This window comes from Rhyacophila brunnea, unplaced genomic scaffold, assembly GCF_057557595.1.
Source record: "Rhyacophila brunnea isolate RB1 unplaced genomic scaffold, BYU_Rbru_1.0 scaffold_10, whole genome shotgun sequence".
Taxonomy (NCBI): Eukaryota; Metazoa; Arthropoda; class Insecta; order Trichoptera; family Rhyacophilidae; genus Rhyacophila; species Rhyacophila brunnea.
This window is the reverse complement of record NW_028232752.1, coordinates 19,017,786-19,035,849: the sequence shown is the minus strand read 5'-3', so window position 1 is coordinate 19,035,849 and position 18,064 is coordinate 19,017,786. Positions and strand designations below refer to the sequence as shown.

Genomic DNA, 18,064 nt, shown 5'->3' with positions numbered 1-18,064 from the left:
GCAATGATTATGAACAATTTGTAATGGGATGCTATCAATTGTCACTTTCAACGAAAAAAGTTCATTCGTATACGAAAAATAAACGCATGCATGCACCTCTAGAAATAAAAATACATCTGGTGATCTCCTTGACATTACGAGTCTAGGAAAACAAAATACTTAGCACGTATTCGAGATGACTCGTGGTGAATGCGACGAGTACTTAAAGGTAACCAGAATTATTTACTACACGACCGCCTTTCGGACACACGGTTTGCTGTGGCCCAGTCGGCGTCGAAGGGTTAACAGTTTTAGGCCCGTTTCAGACGGGACACTGGTGTCGCGCTCGATATAATATAGGAGGCCTTTGTATTCGAATAAAGGGGCATTTGTATTATGTTTATGAACGCCCCAGAGCTAACAAAAACAAGTGTATCGGCGGCTTGAGAATGTAGCGGCCGACGGAAAAGTGTACCGGACACGCGTTGACTCATTAGCTCTGGGGCGTTCATAAACATAATACAAAGGGCTCCTATATTATATCGAGCGCGACACCGGTGTCCCGTCTGAAACGGGCCTTAGGCATGGTGGCAGGAAAGTGACGGAGCAGTGGAAAACCGATAGCATCCACAACAATGCTCAGATGATGGGGAAAGTAGGAGACAGCCGATGCAGAATTCCACAAGGACAACAAACAAGCAACTAGTTCACTGTTTACATTTTATATTGAACGAAAGAAAAATGTTCGGTACACTAACCCCCGTTTCAGACGACGGGACACCGGTGTCGCGCTCGTATATAATAAGGAAACCTTTGTATTCGAATAAAGGGGCCATTGTATTACGTTTATGAACGCCCAGATCTAATGAGTCAACGCATAATTTCGCGATATAAATTAGAACATAAAACTGGCTGCGGTCATAAAAACATGTGTATCGGCGGCTTGAGAATGTAGCGGCCGACGGAAAAATGTACCATACACGCTTTGACTCATTAGCTCGGGGCGTTCATAAACATAATACAAAGACCCTTTTATTCGAATACAAAGGCCTCCTTATTATATACGAGCGCGACACCGGTGTCCCGTCTGAAACCGGCCTAATTCACCCAATGGACGCAGTGTCTGATGAATAAAAAAACTTTAGTAAACGACCATTCTCACAGTTATGCCATGTGTCTGCTGTTTATCCCGGTTTAATCAGGCTGCTATAATTATTAGAAATTAGTAATTAACGATGTTATCTTATTAAAATATTTTATTTGATTCAATTAAATGACAATTGTAAAATCTGGTAGGTATTTAACATAACTTATCGGTATGGCGTCTGAAACAAGAGTTCTTCATGCGCAATATAGGTAGGATCCTGCATATATAATTAATGTATTAATAATATTGTACTTGCGATATATTCCCAACGGCAGTGGTCAAGGAGAGAGTTCCTTAATCAGCAAAAAAATTAAAAACATCATAAACTATTGATTTTACGATGTAAACATTAATTACACGCCATATTATTACACCCTCTACGACATTGTGTGAATATAATTAGTTCTTAAAATTACACAATAAATCTAGTCTAAACAGTACTTAATCTGAAAGGTATGCCTTATTTATTTATATAAAAACATCCCTTACACCTTACAGTATAACATAATATTGTGGGATTTCGGTCAGTCATAAATTTACTTGAATGAATTGGTGCATGTCTTAATATCTAATATTTTATAACACTGCATGGGATTGAAAAATGAATTTTATCTACATTGTAACATTGCATACCTGCCTTGCCACCGGGGAACACAGAAATAATGAAAAGTGGGTTGGCTTCTGGATGAGAAAACGAAACGCGTATCAATACTGGAAATATTTGAAGATATTTCGGAGGGTTTATATTTCTTGGGTTTTATGGTCTGACCGACATCAAGTCATACAACAAACCTCGCTTAAAATTATTGGTCTTTGGCGATTGACTTTACGCCATTCTTGTCTTATTCTGATAACCTGTATGAATGAGCATAATATAGTATGTATTTGTAGTTGTCTTATAAGAAGTTAATAGTTATACATGGTACCAATAATAATTAGAGATATGGGATAAACAAATTAAAGAGTGAGTCATTTTCTAAAATCGACTCGTTCTTATTTCGAATCCGGTTAAAACAGTCAGGTGTAAAAACGAAAGGAAAACATTGTTTCTCATGAACGATGTCTAGTAGGCACATTCATCGAGCTATTAATCTATCGTGATTTTTTTCTCGATACGTGAGTGTAAATTACACGGAAATTTCCCGGTAATCTTGAAACCGACGATGCAACAGCTCGACAAAAAAAAAATCATCGAAAATCAAAGAACGTGATTCGTCGATTGTGCACGATTTTTTTCTCGAATTATTTATTATTAATGAATGACTGGCTAGCGTGAAATTCAATAATGTATAAGAAAAAACAATAAAATGATAATAACAATTTTCCCCTCTATTGTAGTGTGCCGATGGTTATTTCCGGTATTTTTAATAAAACATCTTCTAGAAACAAAAAAAAACTAAAATAATATTATATATTCTGAAAACAAACTATAATTTACAGTTTTCAGTGAGATATTATAAATTATAACTATTATTCACTAGGTAAATTGTTACATTACATACCTATCTATTTATTACATCTACACAATATCTATAACAGCCATACACAACTATTATTATAGTTTGTCTATGGACATCAATAAGTACTAGCCATTGCTATTCGCACAGGCTATATTTACGTTTACTGTTCATCAGTATATTCCTCGTGGGCACCGCAAGGACATACATACTAATATTGTCTGCGTTTGCTACTCGTGACATCGAGTGTACAGATTCTAGTATAATGGCTGCTTCTAGTGACAATAACAAAAAATTAAATCAAACTATGATAAAGAGATCTGACTATGTATAATGGTGTCATGCTTTTCCTTTGACTTAGAATACTAATTAGATAGTGTTAACTTTTTTCAACGTAACGACGCGATATTTTCGTGCTCAATTATTATTGAGACACTATTTCATGTTTATAAAATGATTTTATAGGACGATGGTAATATGAAGCACCCATATCTCATTTTTGCCTAAGTCTTTCTATGGGTAAAATGTTGCTTATATTGTTATGCTAAATAAATTGAAATATCGGTATTTTACACATAATGAAAACATTCGTGACAGATTATATTTCTATTGATTGAAGGTTTTAAAGAAATAAACAAAACCAATGATATCGCATTTTCAAAGCTAACATTCAATGAAAATTACGAGTATCACAGTCGATCACGATTTTTTGGTAGGTAGGTACCTCAAGAGTTGGGTTTCGGGAATTTCCTGACGGGAATTCTCGAGAAATTTTCGAGATTTCCTATCCCGAATCTCGACAATTGAAATTTCATGAAACTGATCGGGGCATTGCAATTAAGCCAACCTCGACTCAAAATGAGCGCAATTTTTGCAACATCAGGGAATTTTTTGTCTCAAATCCCGATTGTCAGACGCAGCGATTGACAGTCTGTGTTTTTTGAAATTATATTTTAATAGGTAATGTTTTGAATTATTTTTGTTTTCTACTTGAATTTTGTTTGTCTTCTCACATAAATAAAAAAAATCATATTTTTATGGAATTTGTCTGTTTTTACACTTATTTTTAGTTTTTTTTTTTAAATTTACGATATCTCGAGAATTCTTTTATGGAAATCCCGAATCTCGAGATTGAGATTTTCTCGGGAAATACAACTATAGGTACCTCCTTATTAGATATTTTCAATGCATATTGTAATAAAGAGTGTCACGGGAAAGTTCGTAGTGAATTTGCAATACAGATATGTATAATATTAATGCATACTATGTATGTACTCAATAACTAGTACCTACCGATAATGCAAAACTGACAAATAAACAATACAATTATATTATGTAGTTACGTATGTTATTTCATGTTACGCATGTTATCATATATATATAGATAATGATATAACCGCAATCGTAGAAATATTTTTTCGAACCGGATGCTGTGAATGACGTTATGATGAAAGCTTTAACCACAGTGCGCAGCGAGTTTCCAAGAAACTGTGTGATGTAATGAAAATTATATGCACAATGAATGACTGGTAAATTAGTTTTGATTTTCCTACTGACAGTGGGCGTCGTAGAGTCTTGTGTCAAAAATAATCTCAACGAGGGCGAAGACTGCCTGTCGGACGGAGGTAAACGAATATAACAAGCGAAAAGAATAGTAACACTTATTTTGACAATATTCAAGTTATCATACACCTACCTATAATATAGAAACGCAAAAAACTTATCCCCCACACATTTTTTTTTACAAATAACATCAATTATATTATTATTGAATACTGTTTGATACAAAATTTGCCATTACAATACGATTAAGAGTAGGTTATCAAACATCTCCTCAGACGAGATCCGCATTCTAACGCTGACTCTCAAATTTAATAATTACTTTTTTAAAATTCTTATAAAGATCGAAATTTCCACATTAGAAACTATCTACACTTTATGACTTATTATGACAAATAAAATAAATTCTTAATGAAGGCCAATTAATTCACATGATGCCACCAATACGGGGCATATTATAAATGTATGTATCACGAATCACGATGTATAAACCCATGTAAATGATCATTGGGCAAGTATACTGTGCGAAAGTAATGTAATAAATAATACACTTTTAATGACCGATGGACATTATTTTCAATTTCATTTTGACAGGCGCAATGACAGGTCAATGCTGTGGGTCCATTGTGGCTTTTACGCATGTCATTTTGTCAATCATTAGCGAATCCAAAATAATTCTACAGATATTTACATACCAAAAATGCGATGAAAAAACGATGCATGTAAGCACTGAAGTTAATACAAAAAATATTTGCAATGACGATAATTGGGGAATTTTTAGTGTTCACCTACTGCGATATTCCACCAATTGTTTATAAAGGAGAGAAATCATAATTTAAAAATCGACGAGATAGGTACATGTGATTAATGTTTTTTTTTTAGAATTATTAATAACTATGTCCTTGCTTTTTCGTACAAGGTGGTTGTTAGTAATTTTGAACAATCACAAGCACACAGGCTTTGAGAAAAACACATAAATGTTTTTGTCATGACCGGGATCGAACCCAGAACTCTCGGGTGGAAGGCCAGCGCCTTACCCACTGCACCACGAGAGCCGCCTCTAGGATTCAGTTTAAATCGATAATGGACCAGATGCAGAGATGCATCCGTTAAATTAACCCCAAAAGTAACTAAAATAACAACGACACCAAATAGTGAGACTTGAGAAACGCGTGTGGCATCGTGTCAAAACATGTAATCATAACAAACATAATACAAGCACATTAGTGTAGCATTATATATATTCCCTCGTACCCAAAATTAATCTGAATTTAGATTGAAATTATTCAAACCTCCATGCACAACACGGCTATTTTGACAGCTGTATCTTGCGTTTCTCAATTCCGGGACTATTTTAGTTCTTGCTAATTTAAGGCGGAAATAAAGTAATCATTTCTAAACTACGCATAGTAATATACACATTATAGATTGCTCATTATGGAAAGAAACAATCTCTACTAATTTGCATTATAAAAAATCAACCATCTCACTGTATGTTGTGAATTGTAAAATCCTTGAGATCCTGAAATAATAAATATTTTATATAACAAGAACACAATACCATTGAATTTGCGCCAATCTATATAAATACTTGAGTACAGGAATTCAACATTCAGCAATTATTAGTCCAGTAACAAAATACTGGTGTGATCCAAAATAAATCCTACCTTTTTGTATAGCTTTATCCAGGTAAGGTCGCCTTTGGAGTCGGTGTACTGGAGACCGAAGAACCAGACCTCGCGGAGTCCGATGGTCTTGACGACCTGGTCGAACAGCTGCTTGCCGGTGGTGGTCTGCTGGATCGCGAACTCCAGCTCCGCGTCCATCGTTATCACCCGTACGTTCATCTGGGGAGAAAAACAACAACGACCTGATAAGTTACACCGTAATATAGGAAGGTACTCATATACGTCTCCATAATCCAATAAAATTACTATCAACAACCACGATATTTGCATGGTTCACCATGTTGAAACAATGGAAGAAAGCAGTACATCGAAATATCTTGTTGAAAGGCCCCTACAGTCAGACCGCGGTACAAAATTTTGAATTTTGTTCGTAGTTTGAATGCAATACGCGGCAGATTGTTGTAGAAAATAATTATTATTTGATATTGAAAAACAATAAGAACATATTGTGATTTATTCGGGACAAGTTACGACATTGCATTCGAAGTATAAGCAATAATTAATACTACAATCCGAAATCGTCAGTTCGTAATACGGACTGATTGAAAACGGCTTTAGGTCGCCTCATGAGAAATACATTCTCACAATAATTGTCCCTTAAATCTGGCAAATATTCGCAAATGTTAACCATAATTCACTGCGTTGACGTGTGACCACAATGATAGATTCATACTGCCCTTTCCTTATCTTAGATGGGAAAAAACGGAATGGAACTGAAAATAAAGGTAGCTGTTTTGAGAAACTGCGTGGTGCAGTGTTGACAACCGTACAATAATTATAGTACAATACTATAATTTTGAACCCGCAAAAATGTAAAATACTACTTTTTTTTTGCAAATATGCCAAAAATACTATAATTTTCAAGGATTCAAGACGAAAAATGTTCCTGTACTATAGTTTTTTTCAGAAATACTATAATTTTTACCCTTTTGTACTATAATCAACATAGAAAAAGATGGCAACACTGATGGTGAACAACAGTCACATCCAAATCCACATTCATCCCCACTAATTTGTACATTTTTAGAGCGCCGGGAAACGAAAACGTTTAAAAACGAGTGCACAAAATTGATAATACACGGTATTGTCGTCACAAGAAATATACAGCCAAATCATAATTTTACTTACAGATAGTAAAGTAAAGATATTAAAGCGTGCTAGAAACATAAATAAAATCATCAAGCATTACAGTAGTTTAACTAGGTCCCTGAGTATAGGTACTTAAGTTGCAGTAAAAAATCTATTAAAACTCTACATAAAATCACCTGTTTTACAATTCCAAGGATTTTCGAATTTGAAACCGGGCAGATTAAAATTCTAAAATCAGCGGTCAAGGTATTTCAGAAAAATTAAGGATGCAAAAAATGCACTGAAAGCTTTGTCACAAAAAAAGTTGGCATCGGACATTACGCGGCGCTAAAAATCGCTTTACTTGACGAAGACAAAATAACAGGATATGTCAGCACTAAAATATACCAACACTGTCTTGTATTCTGCATAACAGAGCATACCGCCCACCAACGCCATTTATAATTTACCGTCAGACGCTTTTATTTTTGTGGTAATTGCGAGATAATCTGGCGGATTGATTTGCGAGCGGCATTTCAATTCGAGGGTAACAAAAAAAATACGCATGTCTATTTAATTTTAATCAGATAGCACGGATTACTAGGATCGTCTAAACGCCATAAGCTAAACACTTCTTCAAAGCGATGCAATGAAAAAGGTTATTATTAGGAAGCTTTGAAATGTTTTACAAAAACTCAGGTAGGCAGGTAGGTTACCTGGCTGACTGTCGAATTTTCAAAATCCATGGGCCAAAAAGACAACCATTTTCAGTAAATATTTATCTGGCTTATTTGTTGGAAACAATCATTGCGTATAGACTCAGCATTGTTTTAAAAATACATTTCAATAACCACCAAATGTTTATAAAACCAAGCCAAACATTAGAAATGCTCCTTTTTACCAACAGGTCACGTGAAACGTTAGTTATTAAAAGATTATTCTCAATTACAAATGTGACGTATTAAAGCTTTTCTGCAAGCTTTTGCGAATTCGTACGGATCCTTAGTAGATTAGATAACCATAGTTTGTATGCACTTGGATGTACAAGATAATAATTCCATATCATAATATAATCTAATTTAATCAAAAGCTCGCGAGTATTAAATATATTTCAACTACATGCAAGCAATAAAAGTAAATCTTATAAGTTATAAAGTAAGCCATAAACCATTCGCGCTTATTTTATTATCTGGTTATTTATAGACGTGCTTTTTCGTATTTTGGCATGCACAGTTTCCAAGTAAAATATACCGAGGAAGATTTTAATAGTCCATATTTTAAACCTATCTACTAATATTATAGAAGAATCCTTAATTACCAGCATGTCATAAACTTATAATTATAACAATCGATTTGTATCGATGCCAAGAACACTTTTTGATACCTCCAGGAGAATAACTTCTACGCATAACAAAAAGCTAAAAACTTTTTATCTATCCACCAATTAGAAAGAGCACAACATTGTTTACACAGTGTAAGTGTTTAGTAATAACAATGATTAATATGTAACTTGAGAACACAATATTTATAATTAAGTAAAAAGTCATTTCCATCTGTACGTAGGTACAGCCGTGTCCTGGTATGGGCAGAACCAATCAATGTTTAATACCACTCTGCAAGATGAATAATGTAAACGCAATGCTATATCCACGTAACGGACTAGTACTATGATAGAAATACGAAAGCCAGTCACCATAGATCTCAAGACTTTGACGGCAATTTTGGTTTAGACAATGAGCGCAAGTGACTAAAGGCAAGAAATACACAAACCCTGAATGTCGTCAAATATTTCCAACATTAAATGCGTGTTACGTTTACGTGAAGAACTGTAATGCATACATGCGTTAAACGCGTGTTTAAGATTGTCGCATATTTCAACACATTCCAGAATCGTACCTTCTTACAACCACATCCAGAAGGTAACACATCATTTTTGTGTTCAGTGGAATATGAAGCATGTGTCTCACCTGTAGGGAACTTTTATTCTCTCCCACCTTCAACTTGACCAAATACCATGAGTTTTTTCATGCACCTACTCATTCTCGGCTGACTGTGATTTCAATGATAAACTCGGTGGCGTTTGGGCATAACCTGATAACTGCTTTTTTGGTCATTTTATGTTAAGAGTAAAAATTGGGTCACTATAGTATTATCTTCCATTTGGTAATAACCCGATATCTATATTTCACTTAAAATGCTCAAAACGCTATTGTAATAATATGATATGTGAACAAACACAGTGGTTAGTTTGGTCAAAACATGACCAATGACCTGACCTTATCATAGTTTGATCACTGATAAGTGACCTTATTTTCCTAATTAGTGAAATAATTGACAATCTAAGTATTGTCATATTCTTCTTCAGTTATTTATTTTAAAATGTTTTTTCAATTTTAAACAAAAAAATGAACTGAAATTTATGTGGGCAATTCAAAGCTTAAAATGGCTCTCCTGTAAATTCAACATTTTGCAGTAAACAGGTTATGCCCAAACGACACCGAACTTTTTCACAATAATTAGTGTAAAAGGGGGATAATACAACAAAACATCAGTATGACGTGTGGTGCATCGAACGTTTGTTGCAGATATTAATCTTTGACCAGTATGTACCGGTATATTAATCTGTTATTTCTTAATTACACGGCTAAAGATGTCATACAAACAGCTTTACTTTTACAGTTCATTTATGACGTTTGCCCAAGACATACTGTACAAGTGTATGTGATGTTGAATCACGTTCGAGAATATTCTTACGTGAGTAGTCCATTAAGTGTATGCATTGTCTTGTCGTCAAGCCTCAAGCGCCTTGGAAAGTGACAAAGTAAGTAAGCAGGTAATGACTGAAATTTAGAATAGTATATAGGAAAAATACAATGTACATAACATGATAATTTAATTAGATGTCATTATTCAAAGCATTCGTTATCAGTCATCAAATAATACTTTTAATATGCGTACAACTAAGTACCTAGAAATTACCAAATAATGGGATTATGTTATCCGAAGAATTTTGTTTGTGAAATTTTGTACAAATTAGAAATTTCTTCACCGATGACTGTCGGGTTACGTTTATTTGTAAAGTAAATAAATGATACTTTATCATATTGACAGAATAGTCTAATTGCTCTAATTCAACTTTGTCGGCAGAGATTTTAGTTTTTTTTGCCACATACAGTAGAGTTGTACAAAGAGACTTCTCTATAAGTGTGAAATGAAAAACAAGCTCCAAGGAAAGATTTAATTGAATTAATTTAAGTTAATTTCCACTGTATGAACGTGTAGGTCAAAATAATTATTATAGCGGTATGTGTACACTTTATATTGTATATTGTTTTAGGATACTCATGTAAAATGGTAACTACATATATAATTATTAAGGCTATACCTCAGTTGAGGCACGGTCTAAAAAGATCGTGGCTATGCGATGCACGGATTGCGGGTCGCGGGTGCAAATGACGCATGCCAAACGAAATATAATTTGTCATATAAATCCAACATGCGTCCATTTAATGTTCTGTTTTTTGTTCTATTAGTAACAATAATAATGTTTTCATTGACATGTTTTCTTTTTCAAGTAAATGGGTAACGTTTTTAGTCATCTTTACACGATTTAAGAATTAATACCTCCGTCGCCATCACGAAACAAATTGACGTGTTCCCAGCTCGACGTTCTCTCTCCGAATGCCAGCGAGTACACAATTTCGTCGCGCCTATAGTTGAAAATTATTTGCCGTTTCGCTGATGCATCGTCTTAACCCTTCTCATACTGTGCTCATAGAGTCCGCTGGGTCCTGTGCTGTCAAATCCTATCACCGTTCTAGTTTCACTATAAAATGGACATTCCGATTTTTGGCAACATATTCATACATGTATCTTCATCATTATTTCTTATTTGATTTGCCGGTGATTCTAGGAACAATAGATATTAATACTAAAACTGAAATGTAAGATGTTCCAAAACTTGCGAACGTCGCTTGGCATCATAGAACGGGAAATGTTACTAAAGCTGGCAGGTATAGCAGTTCACACGGAAAGATAGGGAAAAACCAATGTATAATAAATTAATTATCTATGAATCAACAAGCAATAAATTATTATTGGGAGGTAGTTCCCAGTAGTTATTAGAAATGTCTTTAAGAAAAGTGGCTGGATATGAAATTTAATGATGTCATTTTTATCAGTATTTACTTAAAATATGAGTCCTTTCTCTCGTAATCGTTTCTTAAGTACAATCAGAATTTATTTCTGACCAAGTCGCTCGTCAATTAGTATTTGTTAGTAATTTTATATTATTTAAAATATGTAATTTATTCTATGTTCAGTATTGTATAATATGTTTTGAAAAAATTGAATTCGAACGACGCAAACAGATTGAAAATGAAAATCGAAGGCGAAATAGACATATTGTATTATGTAATATATGAAAGACACGATATCTTCTCAAATACTCAATATCGCTCTCAACTGGACGTCATCTGTGCCTAATTGATATACTATACCATTAATTAGTTATTGATTTCTATATACTAAGATACTAAGCACAAACTTGTGATTCAGTACAATATAAGGAAAATCAATAAAATACTGAGATACCTACTAACTAATTTAAAAAAATATATATTCTCGTAACTAACTGTAGATCGACAAACTTTGGGAACACTAATTCAAGACAATATAATCGAAATTACATTATGCAATACTTATACATTTTAATGTTATTTACCAAATCGTCGCCATTAAAAAAAATCATCGGTGATGTTTTTAATGATAAAAAAATCTTCTATAATCGCCATTTTTTACAAGTCTAGATAAGTAAAAAAATACTTTAGCGGATGGCAATAATAAAACTACGTCCTTGAGAGGCATTGTTAGGTAAATCGGTGAGATAACAAAAATATTACGTGTGTACTTATTTGATCATTGTGTGAAAACATGAAAATGACTTCGACGAGGCGCCAAGTAAGATCTGAGAAAATGTGTATTTGACACCATAGAATTATTTGTTAAATCCAAATTGCACGTTCAATTAAAAATATGTTTTTCGATACAGGTGACAGCGACTATATGACTAACTCATAATAATCAGAACACCTATGTAATCGAAATGGTATTTAGATATTTCTTTTCAATTTCCGCTGACTCAATAAATTCTTAACTATTCATCAGAAGCCAAGCAATAAATCACTAATCTAATCACGTAATCAGTAATCACATTATAATCAGTATTACTGCCCAGGTCTTATCATGGGCATAAAACTACTGCTCAGTACAGGAGAAGAAAACGTAACTAGAAAAATAGTCACGATAAAAATACAAAAATCATAAATAAATGATTCGAATCTCAAATTTGACGAAAAATGGATCGATTCATCGAGTCTTGCACTTCGATATTGATTGTTCGCAGGAAATACGGGTGATAATTTGAAATTACGATTTAATTTCAATATTTTGTAACTTGCATACAAATTATGAAATGATATATGCATTTTTGTAGCATAATGCGTGGAACTATCTGGGTAGACTGAACGAATTGTAATAATATGACTCATTTGAACTTTAAAATATTTACAAAATAAAAACGACAAATTTTAAATGTCATTTGAAGCGATATGGAAGATAGCATTTGAACACTTTTCGACTGTGGTAAATTTAAATGATACTGCTTCAAAATTTTACTTATCTAAATATTGTGTCAGAGTCTGAAAAAATAAGCATGTCAAGAGTCTATACGTCTTCTTTGAATTCCCAATAATTCAGGGTTAACGTGAGAAAATGGAGTAAATCGTTCATTCTAAAGAATCTAAAGCATTGAAAACATTATAAAAGAGCTGGTTCTATTGTAAATGACATTTAAATGCTGTTTTAGAGATATCGCCATGTATGGATAATAAATAATAATACAAGTATCAGTGTAAAATGCAGTGACACAATATACAATAAATTTAATGTCTGTGTAAGATGATGATCGTTTCTAATAATAACCATGAACCGCGATGAATGTTTTCCTCTTGACCGCCGACAGGTAAGAGGAGTATTGGGCGTGTTTTACGGTCAATAGTTTGTCAATATTAGGTGGATCATCGAGTCATCGTTCAAAAGTAAACATTACACACAGATAATCACGACTCCACGCAAAATATTCCGTCTTCTATCTAAAATCTAAATATAAAACGTAGAAACTTAAAAGAAACAAATCAGCGTATTTGCTTAACTGACTTATTATAAACATTGCTTACTCTTCGTATTTCTTCTGGATATAGTGTATAACGTATACATAGGGGAACTACTCATAAAACCTTGTTCCAAAATAATGGCGTTTGAATTTTTTGCAGTAATTCTCATTTTAATTTTAAAGCCTTGATTTCGTTGAAAGTATATGTTTTTTTTATATTTAATTTAGTGGAGTTCATCAATGCATAATAAAATTGTACATTGATGAACTCAATAAGGAATTAACCAATAAATTTGATTATATAACAGAATTGCTAATTAATCTCAGAAAGGGTTATTCGATTTTATGACACATTGAAGACATTTTTGACTATTTTTTTTGCTGAATTATAAGGAAAAAACTTTTCTACATCGAATGGCATTCTTAACTCAAAACCTTTAAATTTTGAGTTGTTCCCCTATTGAACTGTGGTATCGATACATTGAATCGACCAAACATTATAAGACACATATTACTATACAATTATAAACGACTCATTCAAAATGAAATATATTCAAAATGTGCATTCATCAGTCTGTAGCTCTTTGACAAAACCTGATCGGTATAAGTATCACTTTTCGTAAATTTTTACGAGATCTTTTTTAGGGAAGTTGGTAAATATATTATATTCTGTAGAAGCACTAATTTTTATTATATGTTGACTACTTATATTTTACTGAAAGCTTTTGCCAAATGGAAGAGTACATTCAATATCATTTATTTACACCTGATATGTTGGAATTTAAAAAAAAAATGTGCCAATAATTGCCGTTTGCACAAAGTACTTACAAAATCATAAGTAGGACATGATAATTTGTGATGGGCTGTGACACTTCGCTAAACAGACGAAGAACTATATCTATCTGAGACAATAAGTGTATGTATATAGGTGGATATAAAATATATGTTATTTGATGACATAGTACGCACAAAACACAGTCGGGCTGGAGGGTTTTGATTGCTCCCAACTTAATGTCTTCAAAAGTGACCTTACAACGTACCTAAAAGCTCAGTGCTCAACTAATGAATACTTTCCGTAATCACACATGCATGTGAAAAAACGTGGATCCTCAGTAAAAGAGTCCACATAAAAAAAAACAATTGGAAAAGGGGTCAAACAAGGCTATGTAAAAGGTAAAGCTAGAGGTCGAGAAATGGTTTAGAACAATATTAGACCATCCAAGTAATAATACTAAACCAAGCATTAGTAATAAAATTCTTTATAATAAAAAAAAACCGAAATGTGACGCCTTCTAAAAAGCCTAGGTGCTAACTAGGATAGTGAAGTCAGCTGATTATTTTATAAGGGATACAATAAGGAATGACATTACCGGATGCATGATGGATGTCTCATACATACAATATTGTCAGTGATTATTAAGTATGACAAATGTGAACAAACACTCATAAACAGCAATCACTAACACTCACACTGCCATATGGATATTATTACAGTAATTGTCAATATTTAATTTATTACCTCAAGTATTATATTCGTGGAAATTATGAGTTATATACAAATAATAAAACGGCTACAATATTAATCAGATGCACGGTTTTCTTGGATGGATATAGAAATGTGTGAAGAGCGGTTTAATAGTACCTATCTAAAGCTGAAAAAACAAATATAATCGTATACATTGCTTGTAACTTTCAAGGTTAGATGAGCATGTATAATCGTATAATATTATTATGGTTTTGCTCTTGGTATAATTATTCCTTCTTCTTTCTTCGCGGGCTCGGCTTCCTTACAGAAGAGCAAAATATGTTTAGTGTACTGTTCGGTGAATGTATGCGAACGCGAAGTGTGTCGAAAATGTCGGAGCTAGGTCAAGGCCGACTATATTCAGGTCGTGGCAATTGCGAATTACGATGGTAGTGGTAGTTATTGGTTATCTTCAAACGCAATTCGGGATTCTGTTCGCAATGAATGAAGATTTTCAATTGCATATTTCGTTCAGAAACAGTTTATCATATTACATTCGAAACATGCATGAGCAATAACTAACACTAACATGAAAGTTTTCACGGCCTGACTATATAGTGGACTTTCGGTTAGAGGTGATAGCACTATGATGCATTCTCATACTTCAAATAATACACTTTACTATACTATCTCATGCATGAGAGTGGCCCACGTGGCGAAACTAAAACGTCAAAAAAATAAGAAAGAAAACTACGCGGTGACAGTCAAAAAAATCAAATATGTATAAATTTAATACGTCAATTATGTATGTTCGATTGTTATTTCGGGAATTAAACCCACCATCAGCAATCAATCAGGTACACAAGTTTGGGAAACAACTACAGTCAATAAACAACATATCGAATTATACCACGCAAAAACTTGTTCAATGAGTAAATAATTAGTGTAAGGTACAATAATGTACGAATATTCTTGAAGGCACGTCTCCGGTAAAACAATTATATTAGTAAGTAGTTAGGTAGGTATGTATGGAGTTGAGTCTCTTACCAAGAAAATGACAAATCAATAAACGTATATAGTAAGTACCTACGTTGGCTCACGTGGCATGAGATTACTTATTTATCGACGCCTTCAACTTTGCTTACTGGAAAACAACAATTAGTATTTACTCAGGAAATCGTAAAATACGATAATATTGTATTTTATGCGAGTCCGTGAAGTTATTGTCTCAAGACATCTCAATCATCATTTTGTTCCTTCTAATAATTTAAACGTCGTGGTCATTGAAGCCTATTTTAGCAAGCTGAAGTCCCGTTTACATGGTACACTTTGACGTTCATCGCGGAGGAATCATCCACAGTGACCCGTGTAAACACACATTCATCAACGAATCATCGAAAGTGATCATCCGAAATCAAAAGTGAATGTTGAACTTGTTCTACTTTGGATAATTTTTTGATCACTGCCGATGATTCCGCGCATGCGCACTGCGCCCCTGAGTACTGTCATATTTACAGAGGTACATAAACTGTCATTTTGAATAATTGAAAACAAACCGGTTAAATAGATGTACCTGCGGTCCACATCATATTTTATAGTAGATACGAGGGTGGGTCAATAATTCCTTAGAAAAAAGCATTAAAACAGTTTTTATTTTTGTATTTTTTTTTATTTCTCAACATAATCTCCTTGGAGCTCAATACACTTGGTTAGACGTTTCTCAATTTTTTTTAAACCGTCAGAAAAATAAGTTTTCGGAAGGTCCTCAAAATAAGCATTTGTCCGATCGATGACTTCTTCATTTGAAAAAAAACGTTGTCCACTTAGCCATTTTTTTAAGTTTGGGAAAAGGAAAAAGTCACTGGGGGCTAAATCTGGCGAATACGGTGGGTGGTCGACCAATTCGAACTTCAATTCTTCAATTTTAGCCATTGATCGTAAACATGTGTGAACACGGGCATTGTCCTGATGAAAGAGGATTTTTTCCTGTTTAAATGAGGCCGTTTTTCTTCAATTTTGTTTTTTAGCTGGTCCAATAAAGATGCATAATAATCACCTGTTATTGTTTTTCCTTTTTCCAAATAGTCAACGAAAATAATTCCACGTGCATCCCAAAATACAGTAGCCATAACCTTACCAGCTGATTTTACGGTTTTCGCCTTCTTTGGACATGGTTCGCCTTTCGCAATCCACTGCTTTGACTGTTCTTTCGTCTCGGGAGTATAGTGGTGTATCCATGTTTCATCTACAGTCACAAAGCGACGAAAAAATTCATCCGGATTGCGTTGCATGAGCGACAACAGGGCTTTAGAGGCCACCACCCTATTTCGTTTATTGTCGACTGTGAGCAAACGCGGCACCCATCTTGCAGAAATTTTTTTCATGCAAATTTTGTCATGTAAAATAGAAATGACGCTACCTTTTGAGATCCCTGTAACCTCAATTATCTCACTCAACTTTAATCTTCGGTCACTTAACACCATATCGTGGATTTTATTGTTCATTTCTGGTGTAGTCACCTCTACAGGACGTCCTGAGCGTGGTTCATCCTTTGTTGATGTACGACCACGTTTAAATTCATTTAACCAGTTATAAATAGTTGCAAGTGAAGGAGCAGATATGCCGTGAACTAAATCCAACTCATTTTTTATTTCCTTTGCTGTTAACCCTTTTATATTAAAATGTTTAATAACAGCTCTAAACTCAATTTTCTCCATTTTTGTAAACAAGCATTTTTTTTTAAATGTACGAGAAACACACAACAACCCGACCAATCTGATTGAAACTTCGGAGCATACTGAATCGGTAGTGCCGCTGCATGAAAACAAACCGCTTACAGTACTAGTCGCGCCACCTGTCGGCTTTTCTAAGGACTTATTGACCCACCCTCGTACATACTGATTGTAATAAACTAAGTGTTGTTTTGTGGTTCTTGGTTGCTGTTTCTGTGATTTCTGTGTTCGCTATTTCAATGGCGCCATTTTTGAATGAATGAGTATTTCACTTTCGGTGACACGTTGTGTTAACAAAAAGTGAATGCCTGAATCCAACTCCCTGCAGAGGATCATCCGCAGTGACTCGTGTAAATGAGCCTTTAGCTACTCGTAGGTCGCGCTGGTTCGAATAACTTGTAGGAACTCTTCATTTCTATGTGTTTGGATCCCGCCTGGGAACACAAAAATAAGGGAAGTGGGTTACCGTCTAGATGTGGCTGTAAAGTACGATTCACGAGTGTGTAGAAATGTGGGATAAACTCAATGTGTTAAAAGTTAAATATGTTGTTTTGGTACGAGTCGGTTTACAGGAACCCAGGCGGGAACCGCGCCAATTTTCATGGCCGATTTTGGCAAAATCCATGAGTTCAAAAATGAAAACCTAACCTAAAAAACCTAGTATGTATCGGCTATTATTAAAATTTGTTTGCCGCTGGCTTTCTGTAAGTAACCCGATAAGAACTGTTGTTTTCAATATTTACGCATGTATCATACATAATATTATTATGCATTAATGTTTTGTCACGTAAACGAA

The 18,064-nt window shown here is 34.1% G+C and overlaps 2 protein-coding genes across 4 annotated transcripts in view; both read right to left on the bottom strand.

The window, feature by feature from the left end:
• Positions 1 to 18,064, bottom strand: part of LOC147078961 (uncharacterized) — a 799,973-nt gene that overhangs the window by 468,889 nt on the left and 313,020 nt on the right. The gene's annotated exons all lie outside the window — the stretch shown is intronic.
• The window catches only part of Moe (moesin), a 123,007-nt gene that overhangs the window by 41,373 nt on the left and 63,570 nt on the right, over positions 1 to 18,064 (bottom strand). For all 3 annotated transcript variants that reach the window (XM_085952000.1, XM_085952010.1, XM_085951993.1), the window contains one exon: positions 5,811 to 5,990. In XM_085952000.1, coding sequence (XP_085808126.1) covers positions 5,811 to 5,990 — 180 coding nt within the window. The remainder of the gene's footprint in view (positions 1 to 5,810; positions 5,991 to 18,064) is intronic.